This window comes from Oryx dammah, unplaced genomic scaffold (genome assembly GCF_014754425.2).
Source record: "Oryx dammah isolate SB20612 unplaced genomic scaffold, SCBI_Odam_1.1 HiC_scaffold_25, whole genome shotgun sequence".
Taxonomy (NCBI): domain Eukaryota; kingdom Metazoa; phylum Chordata; class Mammalia; order Artiodactyla; family Bovidae; genus Oryx; species Oryx dammah.
In genome coordinates, this window is record NW_024070209.1 from 66,933,551 (window position 1) to 66,960,207 (window position 26,657).

The 26,657-nt window shown below is 38.7% G+C and overlaps 1 protein-coding gene across 2 annotated transcripts in view; it reads right to left on the reverse strand.

Moving 5' to 3' along the window:
- The window catches only part of GFPT1 (glutamine--fructose-6-phosphate transaminase 1), a 65,486-nt gene that overhangs the window by 19,362 nt on the left and 19,467 nt on the right, over window positions 1-26,657 (reverse strand). Inside the window, exons 5-14 of one of the 2 annotated variants that reach the window (XM_040224069.1) lie at window positions 19,615-19,673; window positions 18,530-18,664; window positions 17,026-17,087; window positions 15,437-15,516; window positions 15,184-15,237; window positions 12,222-12,327; window positions 10,148-10,311; window positions 9,003-9,098; window positions 2,983-3,080; window positions 941-1,061 (exon numbers count right to left, since the gene is read on the reverse strand). In XM_040224069.1, the coding sequence (XP_040080003.1) occupies window positions 941-1,061; window positions 2,983-3,080; window positions 9,003-9,098; window positions 10,148-10,311; window positions 12,222-12,327; window positions 15,184-15,237; window positions 15,437-15,516; window positions 17,026-17,087; window positions 18,530-18,664; window positions 19,615-19,673 (975 nt within the window). The remainder of the gene's footprint in view (window positions 1-940; window positions 1,062-2,982; window positions 3,081-9,002; window positions 9,099-10,147; window positions 10,312-12,221; window positions 12,328-15,183; window positions 15,238-15,436; window positions 15,517-17,025; window positions 17,088-18,529; window positions 18,665-19,614; window positions 19,674-26,657) is intronic. The other variant, XM_040224070.1, reaches the window with a different exon arrangement.

Below are 26,657 nucleotides of genomic sequence, written 5' to 3' on the forward strand. Positions count from 1 at the left end.
TGGAATCAAGACTGCCGGGAGAAATATCAATCACCTCAGATATGCAGATGACACCACCCTTATGGCAGAAAGTGAAGAGGAACTCAAAAGCCTCTTGATGAAAGTGGAGAGTGAAAATGTTGGCTTAAAGCTCAACATTCAGAAGACTAAGATCATGGCATCTTATTGAGAAGATAAAGATGCCATCATTTCACGGGAAATGGATGGGGAAACAATGGAAACAGTGTCAGACTTTATTTTGGGGGGCTCCAAAATCACTGCAGATGGTAACTGCAGCCATGAAATTAAAAGACGCTTACTCTTTGGAAGAAAAGTTATGACCAAGCTAGACAGCATATTAAAAAGCAGAGACATTACTTTGCCAACAAAGGTCCGTCTAGTCAAGGCTATGGTTTTTCCAGTAGTCATGTATGGATGTGAGAGTTGGACTGTGAAGAAGGCTGAGTGCAGAAGAATTGATGCTTTTGAACTGTGGTGTTGGAGAAGGCTCTTGAGAGTCCCTTGGACTACAAGGAGATCCAACCAGCCCATTCTAAAGGAGATCAGCCCTGGGATTTCTTTGGAAGGAATGATGCTAAAGCTGTAAAACTCTAGTACTTAGGCCACCTCATGCAAAGAGTTGACTCACTGGAAAAGACTCTGATGCTGGGAGGGATTGGGGGCAGGAGGAGAAGGGGATGACAGAGGATGAGATGGCTGGATGGCAACACTGACTCAATGGACGTGAGTCTGGGTGAACTCCGGGAGTTGGTGATGGACAGGGAGGCCTGGCATGCTGCGATTCATGGAGTTACAAAGAGTCGGACACGACTGGGCGACTGAACTGAACTGACTGACTCACCAGCAAATACTAGTTTATCTTTAAATATCAGTTTTGCAGATATATGCTGTAGTTGTTAGAAAGAACGACTTTCCTTTTAAGTCTTTAAAATTAGCATACCTGACTGACTAATGAAAAAGCAAACATCATCTCGAAAAACTGGGGTGTTTCTATCCAGGAAGTCACTGGCAAGTTCCACCATAACAGGCAACTCAGTCAGCTCTTCCAGAACTTGACGTGTCTGCAGAGAAAACAGATGCCTTGGTCAGACAACTGTACTTCAAATACTCTTTTTCCCTGGAATACCTTAGACTCAGTGTATAGTTTTCACTTTTTCTGATTATAAAAATGATATGTAAGCAATGTTAGAAAATACAAACAACACAGATTAAAGCATTAAAAAAAAATGAAATCCCACCACCCAGGAGATAAGCACTGTTAACATTTCAGCACAAGTCTCTTTAGACAATATAAATGCATGTGTTCTTATAAGCAAATACACCCACACATATAAAATGTTTTGAGTAGTAGAAAAAGCACTGTTCTGGGTTAGCTTGCATATTAACTCTACCTTCCCAATTTCTAAGTTTTAAATGACAATTCATGTAATACCAGATCAGTAAGAGATTTCAAATGAGACAACAGATGCAGAAATACTAAATGAAAAATTAAACACTTCAAAATACTATGTATTCATTAAGAATGTGTTTTCTCAAAAAGAGTCAATACACTTCAGAAATCTTATTTAAAAACGGTCACTATTTTCAAACTCTGCAGTATGGAGGGTAGAGTAGCGGGGATAACTAGATAGGATTAATCCAATGACACTTTTGTATCCTAAACCACACTGGAATTACTTTTTTTTTTTTTTCGGGGGGGAGGGGGCTGCAGTGGTGCAGCATGTGGGATCTTCGTCCTCTGACCAGGGATCAAACTTGTGCCCCCTGCAGTGGAAGCCTAGAGTAATAACCAATGAACTACCAAGGAAGTCCCACCACACGAGATTTTTAATATTTGTTAATATTGTAGTCACCAAAAAAACCAAACAAATCAAAAGAAGACCCTACATCTTTTCAAATCAGAGAATTCTAACACAGCATATATATAATTTATGCCCCACAATACAGGCTTAGCATTAGATGAAACATTTAATTGATTTTTAATTTCTGAATAGAGGGTTTACTGAATAACAGATCTAAGCCACCACAAAATTAACCAGTCCCTTAATTTACACTAATGTCTTTAGTTCATTCTTTTTATTTCTAATGCTCAAAACAATTACTTTCTTACAACTCTTCCCTTCACAGCTGCACAGATTTTCCTTTTTAGGACCACGTAATTTAGGGGAAGTGGGGAAGGAGGGAGATAGAAGAGGGTGCTTTAGAGAAGAACAAAGCCTACTGAGAGGCAAGGGTTGGGTTTTACTCACTCATCAAATGAATGTTTCCCACCATTGTAGATAAGTAATATTTATGCCCCAGCAAATTAAAAAATTACTGTCCTGAACTTTGGAAATCAATCCTAAAACAGAACTGAGTGTGTAAAGGTTTTCTATACTTACAGAAATTGATATCAACAGCACATAACCTGTCTCTTTACAATGTAACTACATGTGGATATGATTTATTGGACTGAAAGATTGTTAAAAGTCCTATACTTCCATACTGACAGCCAACACACATCTTTGATACAGAATTTCAGCTTCCAAAATCAAGTCAAGTCTGTCAAAAAAGAAGATGTCCTTTCTCTGCAGAAATGTGCTTACTAGGCAAAATCCTATTAAGATTGACTTGCCCCTTCCCCCTGTCTGAAGTAAGTGAACAATGACACACAAAACCCAGGACCTGCTCTAAAAGAAGCAGGCATGCGGTGTGAACCACAAGGCCAGGAGGGCACAAGAACTTGCCACTCTTTGCCTTTTGTTAAGTTAGTTGCAGGCGGTCCACCTGTATATCTAAGCAGAGGATCCATTGATAAGTAATTTCAAGTAGCCATTAAAATTCCTTTCCTCAACCTTCTTGATTTTTGTCATCAAAACATGATGTTTTAACAATAAAAACAAAAAAATAGTTTTACATGCTATGTTACTGGAGGTACTATTTGTCTGCAGGTATTTTCTAATAACCAAAATAACACCACTAAAATTTTAAGAAGCCACTTACTGCTACACCAGCATGGTAACTTGTTCCACAAGCAATAAGAATCAAACGCCGACACCTCTGGATCTCCTTAATGTGATCCTTCAAACCGCCCAAATTCACTGAAAAGAAAGTTTGTGCATATAATTATTTAGGAAAGAACCATATGAAACAGGTAATCACTTTTCAGGAGTGTCCACTGCCTCTCTGGGAAAACAACACTGCTGTTTTAAAGCATTCATATTTCTCTTAGGAAACACAGTTCTCTCTAGTTTTGAAAGTAAATTAAATAAGTCAGAACCTAACTGATCACCCCAAACTTGTAATGAACCTTCCTCACTCCACAAACATGCCTACACAACTACAGTTATTTACCACAACCTACCCTGATCGGTCATTTTTACATTCCTCTCTTCAGACTAGAAGTTCTCTTAAAGGCAAAACAGTAAGAACAGAGACAATAGATCAGTAGATGCTGGTGCCTGGAGATGTGGAAAGGGCTGACTAAAAGGGCCATGGGGAAATTTTTAAGAAGGAGCTGTGCTAACTCTTGACTGTTGTACAGGTTGTTTAGGATTATGACCATGTTGTAAGAGGTTGTGAAAACTCACTGAATTATACATTAAGAACAGTCAAGTATTATATCTAATTATCTCTAAGTCTACCTGGAAAAAAAATTATCTTATGTTCATTTCTACTAGGTGCCCAGAACAGTGCTCTGAACACAATATACACCACGTTCCTCTCAGTCTTTCGCATCTCAGTAAATGCCAACCACTCACCTAACGTCAGGGTCATCCTTGGTTGCTCCACAACCACTGCACAAGCAAGTCTTGAGAGCCCTGTCTTCAAACTGCCCCTCTAATGTCATCACCCGAGTTCAACATCTCTACCCTGGACCACATTCTCCAACCTCTTCTCCGCCTCCTAAAGCCTTTCTCCACACACAGCCAGAATGATCTTTTAGAGGGATTCTTTAGAAACAAATCTGATATCAAAACCCTGCCATGAGTCTGTTTCTATAGCCACGTATGTGTCCTTCTAAGGGTGCCTTGTCTATGGATTCTTCTACACATGGTTACACGGCTAGTTTTCTACTTGTGAGAAAGTTTCACCAACATTTATTCAATCACTCAACTATTATTCTGAGCACCTACCAAGTGAACACACTGTCCAGGGCACTGTGTGACTGCCAGACAGTTCGGCATGTGACTGTGAGAGTGATGAGCAGGCCCGTGAGCAGACTCCTTCTCCGTCTGGCCCACCACCAGTCTGTCCACTCTGCCCCTGCCCGTTGTCCCCTCCACTCTTTTTTCTACCTTAACTAGTTATAAATTGGAAGCAAGATATAGGTTTTTGACTATTTTTGAATAACTTTATCTTCTTCCTTCTAAATTTAAATACTGAGAGGGTATACTGTATTTCTCTATTTTAAGAAAAGAGTAAAGCAGAATATAAAACAATAATGAAAAGCCTCAATGGCTTCCCAAATAACTTTGGAATAAAGACCAAATTCCTTATTATGGCTTTCAGGAGACAGACACCCTGTTTCTTGCTTCACTTTGACCTAATCTCCTGGCATCTGCCCTCTCACCAAGGCCACTCTGGCCAGACTGGCCTTGCTATTCCTTTACGTATAGCTCTGTCTCTGGCATTTTTCCAAAGACCTCAGCATGTACCGAAAAGATGTAAGCAGGGGGAGAGTAAACAACTTTAAGAGTCTAGGTATGGGGTCGTGCAAAAGCAAATGAGTCTGGAGATGACTAAATGTAAAGCAGACAGACTATCGGAGAGACCTGTATTTCAGATGATGACCAAGAAGGACAGCAAGGCTGGACCATGAGGTTAGCTGGTCATTAAATGTTTCCTTAAAAGGCAGAGGAACTAGAGATCAAATTGCCAACATCCGCTGGATCATCAAAAAAACAACAGCGTTCCAGAAAAACATCTATTTCTGCTTTATTGACTATGCCAAAGCCTTTGACTGTGTGGATCACAATAAACTGTGGAAAATTCTGAAGGAGATGGGAATACCAGACCACCTGACCTGCCTCTTAAGAAATTTGTATGCAGGTCAGGAAGCAACAGTTAGAACTGGACATGGAACAACAGACTGGTTCCAAATAGGAAAAGGAGTCTGTCAAGGCTGTATACAGTCACCCTGCTTATTTAACTTATATGCAGAATACATCATGAGAAACGCTGGGCTGGAAGAAGCACAAGCTGGAATAAAGACTGCCAGGAGAAATATCAATTACCTCAGATATGCAGATGACACCAACCTTATGGCAGAAAGTGAAGAGGAACTAAAAAGCCTCTTGATGAAAGTGAAAGAGGAGAGTGAAAAGTTGACTTAAAGCTCAACATTCAGAAAACGAAGATCACGGCATCCGGTCCCATCACTTCATGGGAAATTGATGGGGAAACAGTGGAAACAGTGTCAGACTTTACTTTTTTGGGCTCCAAAATCACTGCAGATGGTGACTGCAGCCACGAAATTAAAAGACGCTTACTCCTTGGAAGAAAAGTTATGACCAACCTAGACAGCACATTGAAGAGCAGAGACATTACTTTGCCAACAAAGGTCCGTCTAGTCAAGGCTATGGTTTTTCCAATGGTCATGTATGGATGTGAGAGTTGGACTGTGAAGAAGGCTGAGTGCAGAAGAACTGATGCTTTTGAACTGTGGTGTTGGAGAAGACTCTTGAGAGTCCCTTGGACTGCAAGGAGATCCAACCAGTCCATTCTAAAGGAGATCAGCCCTGGGATTTCTTTGGAGGGAATGATGTAAAGCTGAAACTCCAGTACTTTGGCCACCTCATGCGAAGAGTTGACTCACTGGAAAAGACTCTGATGCTGGGAGGGATTGGGGGCAAGAGGAAAAGGGGACAAGAGAGGATGAGATGGCTGGATGGCATCACTGACTCGATGGACGTGAGTCTGAGTGAACTCTGGGAGTTGGTGATGGACAGGGAGGCCTGGCGTGCTGCGATTCATGGAGTCGGATACGACTGAGCAACTGAACTGAACTGAACTGAAATGTTTCCTTAAAATTGTCCGTGTGTTAGTCGCTCAGTCATGTCCAACTCCATGCAAACCCAGGGACTATAGCACACCAGGCTCCTCTGTCCATGAGGTTTTCCAGGCAAGAACACTGGAGTGGGTTGCCATTCCCTGCTGGCTGAGGGGTGTCTGGGAGAGTTCTGGAAGGAGTCGCCCATGGTCTAAATGGATGTTTTGGAGAGACTCCTACTCCTGGTAAGGGAGACCATGACTGCGGCAAGAGCGCCTGGAGATGGGCTGGAGGAGTGGGAACCACTGAACGCTGGAGGCCCGACTGACTCCATAAGTGACCAGCCGTGTGACCTCTGGCAAGACTTCAAACTGACAGAGCCTCAACTTCCTTATCTTAACAAAGAAAGATAATAGTCATCCTGTTTATATTACAGAACTTTTATGAGGAACACATACCATAGATAAAAGTGCTTTTTAAAATCATGACTTCTCAAAGTTTATCTTGTTCTCTTCCTTTATAAAACAACGCTTTTTCCTAATCTTACTTCCCTTCCATGCTGTAACAGTATTTACTTACTGCTACTCTCCCAGTTCTTTCAGTTCAACCACCTTCCACAACTCCCTTGCCCCACACAAGCAGATGCGGGTTCTGGTTTGCAATGCTCCTGTCTCTCTCCTAGCCTCCACTTGCCTCCCCTTCCCCATCGCTTTACCCCAGATGGGACAACATTGCAACTGGGGACTGCATCTCAGCCTCTCGTTCCTCCAGTGCACACTGGAGACTGGTAGTCTGATCACATCAGTGAAGCTAGGATCACTCCCAAGCCTCTCCTCAGTCTCCTAAAAGCTCTGTAATTTCTACAAACGAGGCACCCTTCATACACAATAGAAGGCATTCAAGGCCCTCCTTGACAGATCCTCTCACCTTCCTGCCCAGACTTACTGCTCCCTACCCCTCTTCATGTACAAGACATGGCAGGCAAACCGGACTACACATTATCTCACAAATAAACATCTAATGGTTTTCCACTATCTCCCCTTAGCTAACGCATTCTACCCAGCTGCAAAGCTCCCAATTCCCTGTCACATATTCCAACCTTCCAAATCCTTTACAACTATATCTGCCTACATCATGGAACCTGGCCTGGCCCCCTGTCCAAACAGATTCATTCTCTCTCAATTCAACATTAAACATTTCAACACTAAACTGTGGGTCTAATGTCATTTATCATATTTTACCTTTCTTTAAATAGTTAATTATGTAAAATTATGCAAATCCCCCCCTTCTAAAAACCTAGAGGAGACCACAGCAGAGAGAACTTTCCCACAGCTCCTGATGCATTCGGCATGGTGCCCCTCCCGCAGATGTCACTTATAACTCAGTATTTTTTTTTTTTGACATTGACAAATCTCTCTAGCTGAGAAAGAGTATGATGCTTCTCAGACAAAAGTATACAAAAACCACACTTATTCAGAGAAATAATTCTCTTATCAATTAGCAGGACATCACAAAAAGGCGGCACTTATTATTTAACACACAAATTCAGGAAAAGATTTCTGTGTACTAGATATAATCTCTCAAAAACTGATTCCTAACACTGAGAAGTTTAGCCCAAAGCTTGTTTATGAAACTGGTCACAAGGAATGTTCTGAAAATCTGATTTTCTATGACCACAGAAAGTCAAACTCATTTTACCAAGTGCAAAAAATCCTGTGACACAAGGTCTAGAGAATTTTCAGAAATAAGACCAGAGCTGCACTATCATCCCACCTTACACACACAGGAAGGCAAAATACCACAAAAGGCATTAGGCAAACACTTGAAAACCTGTGGGAAGTTCACATCTCACTCATTTATAAACTGAGAGAAAAAACTTAGGCTGAACAGATACAAGTAAGCTTCCCAATAAGAGGACCACATCTCATTCTTCTGAGAATTCAGTGTTCAGAACAGCCCCTGGTAATAGCAAGTGCTCAATAAAAGATCTCTGAACTGAAAACGGGTTAAATGTTTCTAACGGTACACTGAAGGACTTTTCCCTGCCCCAGGAAGGTCACCCTAATATTCCCATGAAAGTGAAAGTGTTAGTCACTCAATCGTGTCCGACTCTTTGCAACCCTCCATGGGCTGTAGCCGTGGAATTCTCCAGACAAGAAAACTAAAGTGGGTAGCCATTCCTTTCTCCAGGGGATCTTCCTGACCCAGGGATCAAACCTAGGTTTCCTGTATTGCAGGCAGATTCTTTACTGTCTGAGTCACCAGGGAAGCCCAAATACTCCCATAACTGACAGCAATTTTAAAATGTGACTCTCTAGCCAGCTTATACATTTTTCATAACCATTTTAGATATGCTACCATTTACCATAAAATTCACCTTTTCAGAGTGTATGATTAGTGGTATTTAGTATTTCAGAGTTGTACAGCCATCACCTCTATCTAATTTTATATTTCCATCACCTCCAAAAAACCTATATCCGTTAATAGTCATTCACCATTCCCCAACCCGATCCCTTCAGCTCCTGGCAACCATTACTTCTTATTCCCTTATTTTTACTGTGGTAAAATACATAACATAAAATTTACTATTTTAATGATCTGTAAGTGTATAATTTAGTGGCATTAAGCACATTCACATGGTTGTACAATCATCACAATCATCCATCTCAGAACTTTTTCATCATCCCAAACTGAAGTTCTGCATCCATTAAACACTAAATCCCATTCTCTCTGCTCCTCAGCCCCTGCTAACCACTAGTCCACCTTCTGTCTCTACAAATCTAACTTAGATATATATCCACTAAACACTAAATCCCCATTCCCTCCTCTCCTCAGCCCCTAATGATAACTTAGATATAACCTCGTATCAGTGGAATCACACACTGAAGGTCTTTTAAAAGAGGACTGGGCTCCACTGACAGCTGGCAGCCATAGTTATTCTATAAGGCTATAAAGGACAGTGAACTCTAATAAGGCTGTCAATGTCAACCCCCACGAGACTTTGAAATAATAACAGTTCATATGTAATTACCAGTATAGTCATCAAAGTTGACTCTTCCTCTCATTGTGTTCACAACTGACTCTGGCTGTTCAAAAATTTCCTTCTGCATAAAGGAACTGAAGTTGCCTAAAGTAATATAAATTGTATCATTAAAACAAAAATTAACAAGCCAAAGGATAGGAAATTTATGTTCAACTAAAAGTCTGTCTCATTTAATATAACCTTAGTAAATGAAATTAAACAAAAGGTCATGCAGTAGAGAACAATATTCATTTATGACACTTTACCCTATGGGAAGAAAAATAAGCAAGTATGGAGAAAAAAATGCTTTTATTAACTTTATACCTAAAATATGAAATTACAGCAGAACAGGGGAGTGGGACAAGCTTCAGGTTTAGAGTCAGATCTAGAGTCAAATAATGGTTCTATTGTTATTATCTGCAATTCATGGGGTCGCAAAGAGTCGGTCGCAAAGAGTCGGACGCAACTGAACTGAACTGAAGAGGCTCTGGGAAACTCCTTAACCAGTTAAATCTATTCTAGCAGCTACTTCATAGTGTGGTAGTGTGGGTTAATATAGTAAAGACTTGACATATATAGTCATTATGCAATAAACTTTAGCTTATTTTTAACTACAACCCCATCAGAAAGGACTATAAAAACCACTATCACCATAATCACAATAGTTAATAGTAACAAACATTATGTAGAGCTTACTAAGCATGTCAGGCACTGTTGTCAGGGCTAATCCCCAAAACAACCTCAGTGAGGTAAGTCCTATGATCTCCACTTCATATATGAGAAAACTGAAGCACAAAGAGAAGAGAGGAATAAAGAAGAGAACACAAACTATACTTATAAAGAATCTTAGAAATATCAGTTCAGTTCACTCACTCAGTCGTGTCTGATCTTTGTGACCCCATGGACTGTAGCACGCCAGGCTTCCCTGTACTATTTAAATGATTGAATTCTTTTTTAATGTGAGAAACAACAAACCATGAGTTAGTTGGTAGCAAATATGGTCAAATGAGCAGATACTTTCTCCAAAGAATCATCCCCCTTTCTGGTGTGAGCCCTTCACTATCCTGTGTTATCAGATTCCTACACCAGGACAGGAAGGAGGATGTATCCTTTCCATCGAGGACACTGAGCTATAACAGGACAAAAACGTTCACCCTTCATGATCTGCTGCAGTTCCATCTGGAGGGTCTGCACAGCTCGTCCAGGGTGATCTCCCGCAGTCCGTTTAATTCGATGGATAGAAAGACGGCCATCTACCACTGCGGCGACATCGTCATCCTCAAGAAAGATGACGCGATTGGTGTGTTCGATGACAGCACTACAAAATGTTCCAGGAGACAGAACAATCAATAATCTAGGATGATTAGTATAAATATAACTATCATTAGGACAAAAGGACCAAGTTTAAATACAAAGTTGCATCTGGCAGTATCGCTGATACATTTCTGGTTATCAATGCTATTCCTTACAGAGAAATGAAGGAGGGGGTGGTCAATGCAGACAATGAAAAAAAACCTCAGTCTAACAACCAAAGCCAAATTTGATAAGATCAGATCAGAAGGCATGGTTATTTCCTTCTCATCCTACCCATCACCAAGTTCTCCAATTTTAACTCCTAAATATTTCGCAGAGTTTCTCTGTGTCCACCACCACAAACCAGTTCAAGCTACCACCAGCCCCCACAGAACTACTGCAGCAACCTCCTAGCTTCCCCCCCTGCTCCCTCTAACCTCCCTCCATCCACTCTCCGTTTCTGCCAAAACGTGTATCAAAGATCAGTTCTAATCAAGATTTCTCCCTCACCCAATAAACCAGCTGACACCTTCCCTTTAGTTCTCAGGAAAATATCAAAATGCCTTTACCAAGACCCCTACCTCTTTCTCTGGCCTCATCTCCCACCAAACTTCCTCTCTCTACTCCAGACACACTGACACCCGTTCTAGCTCCCACAGGCTGATCCATCTGCAGAGAATGAATGTTCTTCCCCTCCACCTCTTCACTGAGTTAACTCCTAGTATCTCCTTAAGTCTCAGTTCAAACATCACTCTCTTAAAGAAATGTACCAGTAGGAAAGTTAAATCACTCTATCAAAAGCATTCTGTAGCTCTTGTCACAACTGGAATTCTATACTTGGTGACTATTGACTAAAATCTGTCTCCCCCCATTAAGGAAGAGATCCTTAAGGACAAGTAATATTTTTATTTTTACTCACCGTGTCTCCTGAGCCCAGTACATTACTTTGCTGGAGTGTTCAATATGAATGTATGAGTGAAAGAAAAATTGTTGAAATGCTCTCATAACTTCCAGCTTACTTAAGCCAAAACTGTCAACTCTGTAACAAGCCTACTTAATGACAGCAATGACACATCTCAGCAGTGACTACATACCCTACACACCTGTAAAATTCAGAAAATAGTGAAGCTTGCTTTCCCACTGAGATAATACACCCTTTGCAGTCCTAACCTTCATGAATATTCATTTTTAGATCCCTTTACTTTCAGGCACAATGAATGACTCAAACACCTGCTGGCAATTTCGGTGATTCCATTTTATATTCATTACTATTTAAATTTCATTTATAAATGCTTCCAAGCATCCTACTGCATTTTCTCTCAAAATGTCTCAGTCTAGTACTATTTCCTATATAAGTGATTTTGCTGCCAGTTATTTTTCAATCAAAAAGATGTGTCCACACTGGATTAAAACTACAATTAGGTAAGCAATTATACTATCATTGGTATGATGCTAAGCCATTCTACTCTCCAACCTAAAAATCTTTCTCCCAGGGAAGTTGGGGAGAGGATTGATACATATGTGACTGAGTTCCTTCACTATTCACCTGAAACTATCACAAAATTGCTAATCGGCTATACCACAATACAAAATAAAAAGTAAAAAAAAAAAAAAGGTAAAAATAAATAAATAAAATCTCTCCTCCCTATAAAACCTGGGTTATGGCTCTAAAAGAAGAGACCAAAAAATACACAAGCTCAAAGTAAATATATCAGAACAAGTCTCAGTGACCATTATCTCTTCTTTGTAGATGGACCTACATACTCTGAATTGACAGAAAAGACATTCTAGGACCCCAGAATGGTCACCTTCACAATCTTAATTAACAAAGTTCTCCTATACAGCATGACTAGATTTATACAAAATGACTTTTTGGTTTCCTGCAGCCTAAGAAGCTTTATTAAAATTCTCTCTGTATCAACCAGTGACGCTCACCTTGCATCAGAAGCAAAGTAATATTCCACTGCTTTTTCTTCAACAGGGAAAAGGCAAGTTGTGCTGTCCACACGGGAGAGATTGCAGCTTCCTTTCTTATCTTTGCCTAGAGCATGGAGTTAAAGCAATCAGCAAACACACAGAAAACCATGGCTGATTTATAAATATACAAAACTTTCTACAAAATTAACAAAAAACCATAGCAATGCAAAATAATTCCAGCAACTTTTCAATGCCAGGTAGATCACCCTATTTCCATGCAATAAGCCAACAAGAACAAAGGGCATAGAGTGAAAGAGCAACCATCAGACAGCGTGGCATATACAGTGCTATGTTATGCATTTTTTAATGTAATATTTCTTTTCCAAGTAAAAGGCAAATGATGTCACTAACTTTTTAAATGTACGTATAGCCTTATTTTAACTGTAAACAAAACTTAATGGAATTAATACATAAAAATTTGTGCACTTAAACATTAAAATTACATTAAAAATATGAAAATTATGCAATGAAAAATAAAATGAAGGCTAGTGGCATATTTTTATTACCTCCAAATAAAACTTCTCTAGATTTTAAAGGTAAGTAACAAATCAAAGTTCAGGCTATACTAATTCTGATTTAAAAACAAAACAATGATACTAACTATGGTATACCATACAAGGCAGCTACTGCTAAGGACCGGAACTATAAACCAAGAACCTCTTCTTTCTTAAAACTGGATTTTCTTACATTTCTTTTAAGTCAGGATAAAGTATACCCCTTTTGTAATGGTAACATCTTTTAATTCTAGCACTTTAGAATTCTGGCATCTCTACTTAACTTGTTAAGCTACTGATGAAGAATTTCTTTTTCCTCTTTGACTAAAGTCAAAACTGGAAAGTATAATGAAGTTTGACCAATTAGTCAAATACAGAAAATACTATTAACGTAAGACTATATATATAAATTCTCAGAGACAAAAAAGCACCTTTCTCAAAGATCTGGACACAGTAGACCTTATAACCAATGGACACAATGGCCCAAGAATACTATAAAAACACTTGGAAGAACTCATACTGTGTCCATCCTCTAAAATCAATGTGTACAAAAACTTGGTAGTAACTATTCTTAGTAACATATATCCAAAGTTCTCCACAGTCCACGATTATTTGATGTGATTTAGGCATGAAAACAAAACAGCTCTTCCCATCCATACCCAACAGTAGAAATGACACCATGCTTTTAAAAAATAAGTATAAGAAGACATCCCAGAGAAGACAACACTACAGAAAGATAAAGCAGGTCAGTGTTTGCCAGAGGCTGGATACAGGGACAAGGGTTGACTACAGAGAGTCAGCTGAAGGAACTTTATAGGGGATGAACTGCTCTTTATCTCGACTGTGGAGGTGGTTATATAACTGACTGTGTTTGACAGAACTCATGAAATTGGACATCAGAAAGAATGAACTTTATTGTATGTGAAAAAGTAAATTTAAAAATAGGCAAAAGGATAGGCTAGCACCTACATTTTTTACATAAAAAAAACTAGCTTTGCTTATAAAATGTCCTGCTGGGGTTGAGTTTCACCATATTCTTTCTTCCAATACTGGTTATTTCATTCTTCAAGTAACAAGGCATACTTAATTACAATATATAGAAGAAATAAAGGTATCACTGCCTATTTAAATAAACATTGCTTACATACATCTATATGACTCTTACAATCTGTAAAACGTCTTCCACCTATTGATTATTTCATCTGATTTAAGTGGGAAACAATTACCATCCTCCTACTTCATTTGGTCAGTGGTTAGACCTGGAGAAAAAGCAATGCCCGAAAGCCACTCCCATGCTTTCCCCTGTACACAGCCTCTTCAACACGAGGCTGTACTTCAAAAACTTTTTACCTACCAAGAGCTAGAAAAATCATGATTACTATAACACAACCCCTCATCTCAAAAATATCTGTCTCATTATAAAGTTTTCTTCCAGCCTCTTAAGATCTTAGCCAATATTTTTCTATTGCTTCTAAAAGCAGCCTAAGACAATGTACAATGTTAACAAGTAAGTCATAAATATATGCAAGCAGAATCATTAAAAGAAACCTGGAACTCTGGATCCAAAATTTATACTGGTAGACTAGCTTTACTTCCAAAAAGAGTTGGAGGGGAAGAGGAAAATAAATTCTAACACCTCAGGATTTGAAGGTTATTTAAGGAAATAACTGTCTGCTCTAGATAAAATAGTGAAAGCAGCCACTATCTAAGGATGGATAGGTTTAGAGTACTTTGTTAAATCTTTTTTAAGAAGCCAAGAATTATGCATCAATAATATGGGTTTCAATCTCCTGAGTTTACCACTCCCTGTGTCTTTTACCTGGAAAGTGTTTAGTAAAAAGGTAAACTAAAAGAACACATCATTTTTTGCTAATTATATCAATAAAATGATCCAGTTTGTATGGCTGAAAAGATAAATTTCAAACATAAATTTTTAAAAAATTCCAAATTCAAACAAACCCAATCAAGATATCGAATGTAAATCGAAAAGTAAAATGTCATGCATAAAACAAAATCCATTTAAACATATTTCAGCTAAATTATTCAAATAACTACCATGGAGTTCAATCTATAACAGCCTAACACACAATGCTCTTTTCCTAATCTTAGCATCTTATTTATAATAATATATCCTATATTATTTTAATTTAAAACAAAGAGAAAAAAAGTTACAATTTCAACCATTTTCTCAAATCTCAGAGATCTTAAAGAAACAAATTATTAAAAGCAGTTTTCTAAATGGCAAAAGCAGACAGACAAAATATACTCTGCAAATTAGAAAAATAAGGTCAAAATATGTTTCCCCATAAAATAAGCACATTTTTAGAGGCCCAGCACATTCATTCACTCCAAGAACAAAGAATTAGTAAAGAATGAACAAAAGAGGATAAAGGTTCCTCCCCATCCATGCAGAGTGCATTTCCCACCTCTTTCTCCCTGTGATCCCCACCGTGTGAATTTTGATCCAATCTGAGTCCTAGCTAAGGATATACAACAGAAAAAAATTCTACTCGTCAGAGAAATCACAAAAACAAATCCTTTTCATGTCTAGACAGAACTATATATATGAGTGGATCTGATCAAATGGGCATTTAATCAATTTATGGAAAACAAGTCTTTATATCTACTGCACTCAATTTATACATTTTCTTCATGCCATAATATAGGAATAGTTTTTACCTGTTCTGTAGAGAATTGGAATGTGGTCAGTAGACAGTTTATGCTCACTTCGTACACCAATCAACAGAGGGCTTCCTCGTCTGTTAGTACAAAATTAAACAGAATTAAACCATTTTTTAAATAATGCAGTAATGATACAAAATGTAAATATGATGAAGGAATGCTATTCAAATAATGCTTAAATTCTCCCTCTGAGGTCGACTTCAGATATAACAAAAGAATGAGTTTTTTAAAAATATTCAAAGGTCAGCAAACTATGACCCACAGCCAGGTTTGTCTACTTTTACTGGAACACGGCCACGCCCATTCTTCTACTTGTTTCTACGGCTGCTTTCACACTACAACAGCAAACGGAGTGGCTGCCACAAAAGCGACATGACATGGCCAAGAAAGGCTAAAATATTTACTCTCTGGCCTGTTACAGAAAGGGCTACCCAGGTGGTTCAGCGGGTAAAGAATCTGCCTGCAATGCAGGAGATGCAGGAGAAGCAGGTTCCATCCCTGGGTCGGTAAGATTCCCTGGATGAGGGAACAGCAACCTACTCCAGTATTCCTGCCTGGAGAATTCCATGGACAGAGAAGCCTGGGAGGCTACTGTCCACAGGGTCACAAAGAGTTGGACACAACTGAAGCAACTGAGCACGCTTGCATTATTACGGAAAAGGTTTGCAGACCCCTGTTCTATGACGATGCGTTAAAAAGTTTCTCATTTTTAACATTAAATGGAAACTTTCTTTTGATAGATGAACAATATATGAACATTCAGCACTTTATCCTTAGTTCCTCTGACTTTTTAAAGACTCCTCTCCTTATCAAGTCTTAGGCCTCCACACTGTTCTCAAAAGGACTTATGCTTAGGCTTGAATATCCCAGCAAAAGCAATAATCGTACAGTCATCTAGGACTCTGTCTAGAATATTTTGTTCCAAAAACTATGGATATTGTATAGAATACTCAACCTCCAAATTCACAAAGTACAATGGTGCCCCACTGCAGACAAAAGGCCAATTACAAATGCCAGAATGGTTCTGCTTTGTTAAGGGATTCTGTCACACAGAAGAATAGTAAAACAACAGATAAGACGACACGTGAAAAAAAAAATACAGTCGACCTCCATATGCATGGGCTCCACGTCTGCAGATTCAACCAACTATGAATTGAAAATATTCAGGGAAAAAAAAATTCGAGAAAGCTCCAAGAAAGCAAAACTTGAATTTGCCACACACTGACAACATTTTTACACACTGGTAGTATAGACATTGGATTTACAATTATGTACATAAGATTTGCATCATATTAGGTATGTAAGTTATCTAGAGATGCTTTTAAGTGTACAGGATATGTGTACAGATTATACACAAATGCCACACCATTTTATATAGGGGACTTGAGCATCCATGGGTTTTGGTATTCACAAGGGTTTTTAGAACCAGTCCCTCATGGATACCAAGAGATGATTCTCACAAATATCTCTAGAAAAGGCAGAGCCATTGTAGTGAAGGATCATTTCATAGTGTAAAGAGAATACGCTTATAATTCAAAAGTTTCAAAATACATATAAATATTGGTCATGATTAAATTTATATATACCTTGTGCCAACTGCTTGGCCAGGAAAATGGACACTTTTAAATACAAGTGCAAAAGCACCTTCCTATAGAGGGAAAAAAAAAGTGCATCAGCGATATGTATTATAATCAACTGTTCAATGAGAAATGCCTAAAATATACTGGCTTCAGCACAGATATTTTCAGTTCACACTGCTCTTTTGCATTACTTTATAAATTAGCCTAAATTTCAGGCAGACACTTATTCCAGCTTTGATGTATCCAATATTCACTTTTTAAACAAGCCCACTCTTAAAACAGGATTAACAGATAATAGTTCCAAAACAGAGCATTATAAAAGTCACCTTTGTACGTGCTACCAACACTTCTCATGTGTCCCATACTATGCATTAGTAAAGGAAGGGCAGAGTCAGAAAAGATACTAAGCTCCGTATTCAAAACCCATTCTCTAGCCCAGAAATTTTACATCACTGTTAACTTTCCTTCTTTTTGAACTTGATGTGCTGTGTGTGCTGTGCTAAGTCGCTTCAGTCATGTCTGACTCTCTGCGACCCTTGATATTGAGACATATACACACACAATCATAATTATTAACATGCACACCATACCACCCCCTCAACCCAAACTCCCCAGAGACAGGGTCTAAGGAAATCAAGAATGAGTAAAGGACAAACACAAGGTAGGAGAGGGAAGGAACAAAACAATCTGGGTTATACAATGAGTAGAAACAAAAAAAGGCTGGGAAAGCACAACACTCTGCCTTGAGTAAAGGGAAGGAACAGTCTTCTACCTTCTCTATCTTCCTCATTCCTTTTGCTGCAGACACCATAAGATTTGGGTGGAGATGGGAGGAAGGGTTGGACCTTTACAGAGAAGTAAAGAGCTTTCAAATGGGAAAGCTAGAGTTGTGGGGGTAGAAGGGTGGAATGGAAGTCCCTATGTATTTGGACCTTTGTGTATCTTTGATATCTTTAAAGTAGGACAACTGGGATGAAAAAAAAAAAAAAACCACTTTTCTCTTGGGCTGGGAAATATTTTTCTGAAAAGGTACAGTGCCAAGTAAAAGTCCCCAAAAGGAAAAATTAATTGACTGTACTGGCTCAAAGACATGCAGATATTATCTCAGAATAATAACTGTATTTCACCAAAGCTCCCTTTTGCTAAGTTATTGACTGGGAAGAACACTTTAATGAGCAGGAAGTGAGAAAGTGATGAATCCCCAACTTACGTACTGTATACATGCTTGTGTGTGGTGTGTATGGGTTTGTGTATGAGTATGCACAGTTTTTCGACAAACTCTTTACATTTAGACTATTTTTCATTCCCATGACACTAAATTATAGTGAAAGAAGTAAAATCATTAAAGCAGTAGTCTCAAAATTATTCAAATTGAATAGTTTTGCATATATGGAGGAATGAAAGCAAAAAATACTTGAAAAATTAGCTAGTTCCTACTTATCATATTTTAAGTGTTTGTTTATTGTGATTAACATTAGCAATAACTATCTTTAAAACTGTGGTTTAATACCAATTGTTGGATGACTCTCTCCACCAAGGTAGTAAAACTTGTATCTTGACTTTCCCGATTGTCATACATGTACTTAACAAGCTTGGCAATTGTCTCTGTGTCTGTTTCAGACTCAAAGTCATAGCCTTTACTTTCCTATAATTAGAAAGGAAAAAAAGTTGATACATTTAAGGAAATATTCATAGTATCTAAATCTTTTCTACATAATTTTTTTCCTTGACAATCTCATTAGCCAACTTCTAGTCTTTTTTTGACCACCATACACCCAATTATACCTACTGTTCAAAATTAAGGTCACCATCTAATTATGTGGAACCCAAAACAGTAAGGTATTACCTGTGAACAAATATAATACTTTATAATAATTATACAAATCTATATATGCCATATATGAATTAAATAAATTTTAAAATTAAAATATAATGAAATATGTAACATTCACAAAACATTAATTTCATTATGAACATAATGATTCTTTCTTTAATGATATTTCACTATCCAATCCAATGGCCATTAGCTATATGTGGCTGTTTAAATTTACAATGAAATAAAATGTCAAATTTAGTTCCTCATTCATCCCAGCTCCACAGCCATACATGGACAGTGGCTACCATTCTGGGACAGTACATGTACAGAAAGTTTCCATCATTGCAGAAAAGTTGAACTGGACAGCTCTGCTCAATCACTAATAAAGGTTATCATCACTATCATGACTATGTAGTATATAGCTATTTAGGGCATAGAGCCTTCATTCAATCTGTCTTAAGTCTTCTGATACTCTAGAAACTTTTAAAAATGACAAACAAGGTCTCTCACAATGCAAAAGAGACCCTTCTAAATTCCAATTTTATTGACGCTTTTGGGTCATTTATAATAAAGCCAAATAATTATTTCCTTTTCATATAAGAAACAAAAAAGTTCCACTGTCAACAAAGAAAAGTCCAATAAACCACCATACCCTGTAACTGTCGCAGGAATTATTTAATCATACCTAGATAGGATTTACTGCACATCCCAAACAACCTAAATGCTCTCATTAGAAACGTTCTCAAGGACTGGTGGTCTTTTTAGGTCACTTTACTTACCAGAAACTTTTTCAAGTCCTTGTAGTTGGTGATGATTCCATTGTGAATAACAATAAATTCTAAAAAGAGATAAAATCACTGATGACCAAAAAACTTATATGTCTAATAAACACAATAAATTGCCATTACTATTAATAGATTTTTTTCTCATGTCAAAAAATTTGTAACATACTCTACTTCTAGGTGTAATCAAGTATTAACCAGTTTTCATCATCAGACTACCTTCAGGTAGATCAGCAGCATAGTCCACGTGTGAAAGCACATAGTAATTAGAAGTGGGTATAGCAGATTAACAGGATAAACTGGAGTTTAGAGGCATCAACTTCAGCTGTGGCTAAACTACCAGTGCAATGTCATCACGCAAAAGCAGCATGTTCCCTGGGCCAGTTTCTTCCGTTTGCAAAATGAATGAGTTGAACTAACTGTATTCTCACTTCTTTGTTCATTCATTCTTATGCATAAAACAACCCAAAGTTTAAAGAGAAAGGCTTTATCCAGTTTACACTGCTGCTGCTGTTGCTAAGTCGCTTCAGTCATGTCTGACTCTGTGCGACCCCATAGACGGCAGCCCGACAGGCTCCCCCATCCCTGGGATTCTCCAGGCAAGAACACTGGAGTGGGTTGCCATTTCCTTCTCCAATGCATGAAAGTGAAAAGTGAAAGTGAAGTCGCTCAGTCCTGTCTTGACTCTTAGCAACCCCATGGACTGCAGCCCACCAGGCTCCTCTATCCATGGGATTTTCCAGGCAAGAGTACTGGAGTGGGGTGCCATTGCCTTCTCCGCAGTTTACACTAAATGAGTTCAAAACTAAAGTTATAGAACTTAGCAAGAAAAAAAGTTATTCAGTTCTATAGTTTATTTACCTGAAGTCCAGAAAATTCCAAGATCAAATACAGATGATAGTGGGATAATTTTTATTCATATTTTTGATTAAATAACTTTCAAAAATGTTAAAAATGTGATATCAAGAGTTGATAACATTTTTAGCCACTTAGAGTATATGTAAAGACTACCACTGTGGATTTATTATTCAAAGTTCATGTAAATCAGGAGAGAAATTACTACTAAATTCACTTTTATATCCAATTATCAAATTTTTATTTTGATAACTATCAAAATATATTTAAAGATCTAATATTCTGGTCTTACATTAAGTGAGCTTGAACTGAATGCACTATAAACCAAATGATAAACATGTTACTAAAAAAATAAAAGTCACTAGATTAAGATACCACAAAACACTATAAAAACTTTTTAAAAATTTTAATGCTAGAACACAGAGAATCATAAATAGCCAATATAAATCCTGAAATTAAAGCCAAATTCTCAAAATATAATTATCGATATACATTTTCAGGAATCTTTTATAAAGATTTTCAGTGTTAAAAATTTCAGTAGTTAGCTTTCTAAACCAATCCAGTAATTTTGTGAAGTATGAAAAACCTAAAAATGGTGGCTTCTGAATTAAATTACAAAATCTTACCTCAAAGGGATATATACACACACATACATATGCATATTTATACATATGTATGTATTCACTTATTTTTAAAAACCATGGAAGAAGAGAAACTAAAAATTTTGTTAAATGCTTATATACAGGAAGAGATGAAATAAGGAAGAGGAAATAAGATAGAAGCTAGACTTATTTTAGTATGTCTTTTTTATAGGTGTGACCTCAGAGAACTATGGAAATATTTTAAATAAAAACTGTTTAAGAAAATCAATCCCTAAAATTCAAAATAAAATGCATTAACAGAATGCTGTACCCAGCTAGCAGCACAACCACGTACAGAAGGATTAGTCCAAGTAATTCCAAAATACAGTAATTTGATTGTACATCCCTAGAGAGATATCCTTTAAGTACAAATGAAATTAACAAAAAACAATAAATATACTGTTGTGGCAATGCTGACATTATGATTCTGTTGTACAAATATCATTTGACAGATCATATAAGTATGTTGCTGGTGTTAAGAACTAAGTTTTTAAGTGTTATTGACAGGAAACATATAAATCAATGAGGTAAAATAAAAACTGTATGGCCCTGGATTTGAACTGGAAGCATTAGTGTAAAATTATCTGTATTTTCTCTTTAAATTTATGCATGAACACATGGACACACACACACAGCTGTGTGTGTGTGTGTGTGTGTGTGTCTATCTCTTCTGCCCACTGAAAAGGCCTAGGTGCAATAAGCACTTCCCTGGTTTATAGACTTTTTTTTTTTTTTTGAGCACAAATATATAAGAACACAGTGTTAGTAGCTTGAACTAACAGAAGTTTTAGAAGGTGCCCATTTACTATCAAGAAGCCTCATAACAGAAATGTATCTCAGGCTTCCAAGACTGCATAAAATAAGCAGGATGGGATGGAGATTATTTCTTGTGTTTAACAGAAAATTTGGGTACAAAAAAGATTTTCACGACCAAGACAATCATGATGGTGTGATCACTCACGTAGAGCCAGACATTCTAGAATGTGAAGTCAAGTGGGTCTTAGAAAGCATCACTACGAACAAAGCTAGTGGAGGTGATGGAATTCCAGTTGAGGTGTTTCAAACCCTGAAAGATGATGCTGTGAAAGTGCTGCACTCAATATACCAGCAAATTTGGAAAACTCAGCAGTGGCCACAGGACTGGAAAAGGTCAGTTTTCATTCCAATTCCAAAGAAAAGCAATGCCAAAGAATGCTCAAACTACCGCACAATTGCACTCATCTCACATGCTAGTAAAGTAGTGCTCAAAATTCTCCAAGCCAGGCTTCAGCAATACATGAACCATGAACTTCCTGATGTTCAAGCTGGTTTTAGAAAAGGCAGAGGAACCAGAGATCAAATTGCCAACATCCGCTGGATCATTGAAAAAGCAAGAGAGTTCCAGAAAAACATCTATTTCTGCTTTACTGACTATGCCAAAGCCTTTCACTGTGTGGATCACAATAAACTGTGGAAAATTCTGAAGGAGATGGGAATACCAGACCACCTGACCTGTCTCTTGAGAAACCTGTATGCAGGTCAGGAAGCAACAGTTAGAACTGAACATGGAACAACAGACTGGTTCCAAATAGGAAAAGGATTATGTCAAGGCTGTACATTGTCAGCCTGCTTATTTAACTTCTATGCAGAGTACATCATGAGGAACACTGGGCTGGAGGAAGCACAAGCTGGAATCAAGATTGCCAGGAGAAATATCAATAACCTCAGATATGCACATGACACCATCCTTATGGAAGAAAGTGAAGAAGAACTAAAAAAAGCCTCTTGATGAAAGTGAGAGAGGAGAGTGAAAAAGTTGGCTTAAAGCCCAACATTCAGTAGACTAAGATCATGGCATCTGGTCCTATCACTTCATGGGAAATAGATGGGGAAACAGTGAAAACAGTGTCAGACTTTATTTTGAGGGGCTCCAAAATCACTGCAGATGGTGATTGCAGCCATGAAATTAAAAGATGCTTACTCCTTGGAAGAAAAGTTACGACCAACCTAGCTAGCATATTCAAAAGCAGAGACATTACTTTGCCGACTAAGGTCCATCTAGTCAAGGCTATGGTGTTTCCAATAGTCATGTATGGATGTGAGAGTTGGACTGTGAAGAAAGCTAAGTGCCAAAGAGCTGATGCTTTTGAACTGTGGTGTTGGAGAAGACTCTTGAGAGTCCCTTGGACTGCAAGGAGATCCAACCAGTCCATTCTAAAGGAGATCAGTCCTGGGTGTTCTTTGGAAGGAATGATGCTAAAGCTGAAACTCCAATACTTTGGCCACCTCATTAGAAAAGTTGACTCATTGGAAAAGACTTTGATGCTGAGAGGGGTTGGGGGCAGGAGGAGAAGGGGATGACAGAGGATGAGATGGCTGGATGGCATCACCGACTAGATGGACGTGAGTTTGAGTGAACTCCGGGAGTTGGTGATGGACAGGGAGGCCTGGTGTGCTGTGATTCATGGGGTCGCAAAGAGTCAGACATGACTGAGGGACTGAACTGAACTGAACTGATTGGAAAATTCAAAAGAATAAATTTTAAAATTTAAAGAAATAATCGCTAGCCTAGCACTTTATACAACTGCACTTATTTGGGGAAAAAACTGTTGTTTCGGTGATGGTTTTATCTTTCATTTCTTTCAGCTGGGTAGGAGATTTTTAAAAAATGTGTTTTCTTGAGTTTTCCATGTTCTTGTTAATACACGTTTCAGTAGGCTGCTGTCCCTTAAGCCTGCAGGGGTCCTCCTGGGTATTTCTGAATTGTGTTGTGTACACGTGTGTCTGAGAGATCAGACAGCTTGTCTTCTTACAGTACTTAGTTGTTTGCTTTTTTGTTAGATAAAACATTAGCAATGTATTCTTTCCATACTCCCTGCCATCAAACCCATTAAGATTTAAAATCTTTGTCAAACAGATGATTTTAGAACTTGGGAGGTGGTAGTTAAAAAAAAAAAAAATTCTTACACAAACCACTACTCCATAAGCAGAGGCCTGTGAACCTTTCCCTCACAACTCTACATTTCTACTTCAAGTAACCGACCTTTCAACCCTACCCATTTAGAGGAACAGACCAACCGTGAAAAAGGGGTACATAGTTTACCCTCATCTTCTACCTTTAGTTCTGTCACATGAAAAAATCTCATTCTGCCCCCATATCCTTCTCGAATCTTCACAAGGAGGAAAGTTCTCTTCTAGAACTATCCATGCTCCTCAGATCTGCTGTGTATGTGGTGCAGACTCACAGTGGAGAGGAGGGAGAGTGACAGGAGGACTCAGGTAGACTCTATGGCACTTTCCTCCACATACAAGGGCAGGCTGTCCCCTCAGCCCTCTCCTGAGCAGGTGACTCGACCCATCCTGGCTCCTCATTCAGACAATTTGTCACTGAGGAAGACGACTCACAGATGCCTGAATTTATGTTAACCTGGGTGGCTCTCTAATATGACTAAATGACACGGGAACAATCCATCTCTAAATAAACACTTTCTTCTAGAGATGACTCTGCTCATCTGTTTCTATGCTGCATCCATTTTTCCAGGTTCAGTGGTAGAATGTGGCCCTCTATTTCCTGCTGGGGCTTACTTGAAGCAGAAAGTGAATCCTTTTCCAATAATTTCACAGTACTTGTGATTTCAGACATCAGTTCAGATAGCTTACACTTTGTCAGCCTTCACCAATACCTTACTTCATTTTTAGATTTTGTTGTTGTTTTTAATTTTCTGGCTGAGCTGGGTTTTCACTGTTGCTCAGGCTTTTCTGTAGTTGCAGCGAGAGGGGGGCTACTCTCTGGTTGCGTTGCAGAGGGTTCTCCTTGCAGCATCTTCTCTTACTGTGGAGCATGGGCCCTAGAGCACACGTGCTCAGCAGTTGTGGCGCACAGGCCTAGCTGCCCTGCAACATGTGGGATCTTCCCAGACTAGGGATCAAACCTGAAACCCCTGCACTGCAAGGTGAATTCTTAACCACCGGACTACCAGGGAGGCCCATGCCTTAATTCCTGACACTACAAGGTGGAACTATCAATGAGATCACATAAGCTACTGTTGAACAAATTTATAAGACAAAAATTCATTACATATTTCTCGACGGTCAGAACTGAGCAGTGTGATGTAGGTAGGCTCTGGAGGAAAAATGGTAATTCTGGAGGAATAATGGTAATAAGTTATCTGGGTATCCAAGTGTCTGAAAGACCTCTCTGGAAATACAAATATATAATAAAGAGAGAAGACAGTTATCAGGGAGGGTGCTTATTACATAGTTTAATTTGGATTGATTATTCTCCTACTGCAGAGGAAAGAGTACTTTCAACATAACACTGCATACTAAGAGGTAGTATAGCAATTAATCTCAGTGCAAAACTAAATCAAGCTTTCTATATTCTGGGTAAAAACTTAGTTTTTTTTTTTTTTGAAACTAGATACTCTTTTCTATCTAGTTTGCTGTGCTGTGCTTAAGTCACTTCAGTCATGTCTGACTCTTTGCGACCCCAAGGACTGTGGCCCACCAGGCTCCTCTGTCCATGGAATTCTTCAGGCAAGAATACCAGAGTGGGTTGCCACACCCTCCTCCAGGGGATCTTCCCCATCCAGGGATCGAACCCATCTGTCTTACATCTATTTGCATTGGCAGGTGGGTTCTTTACCACTAGCGCCACCTAGGAAGCACTCCCTTTTCTAGTGTACTGAATTTTAAAAATTGAAGCTCTCACACTTTTTAAAGGCCTTTTTTACATAAAGTAGAATTTCTAACCTACAGGTCTATATAGAAACCAATCTGAACTGGACAAACTATGGATTCAACATGCAGATGAGATTTCCTCCTATGGTTACCCTGATACCCACACTCAAAAGCATCCTATAAAAAACCACTTCAAAATCTTTCTGAAATCATAATAGTACAGCAAAACCACAAGTAAACAACTGCCTGCTGCTGCTGCTGCTGCTGCTAAGTCGCTTCAGTCGTGTCCAACTCTGTGCAACCCCACAGACAGCAGCAGGGACTGGGGATTCTCCAGGCAAGAACACTGGAGTGGGGTGCCATTTCCTTCTCCAATGAGTGAAAGTGAAAGTGACGTCGCTCAGTCGTGTCCGACTCTTAGCGACCCTATTAACCTGTTATTTCAAATACTGATTGAAAACCCAAGAACCATTTTTTTGCACAACTTTTTAAAACATTATAAGGTGAAATATCAAACATGCACAGAACTGTTCCTTCACGGAAGGCAAGAAACTGCCGGCACATCACATGGGAAGCCATTCTCAGTGCTGTTGGCTATGAAAGTGGGCCTCCTCCAGGGTCTGGCTTATGTGGAAGGGTGGGCCTTGGCACAGCACGACTGCTCGGCACAGACTGGGGTTGCTGTGGGCTGGACTGGCAATGAGGTGGTCTAAGCTGCTTTCTGGCCCACTGGCCCTGTCTGGGTTGCTGATGCTGTTGCTATCGCTGCTCCCAGCACTGACACTGCTGGAAGACTGTGTGTCCCAGGAGTAATGAAAGACTGGGTTTCTAGCACTCCTTTGGCGGTCTTTTTCAATGCTTTCCTTCTCCTTTTCGGGCAGCAAA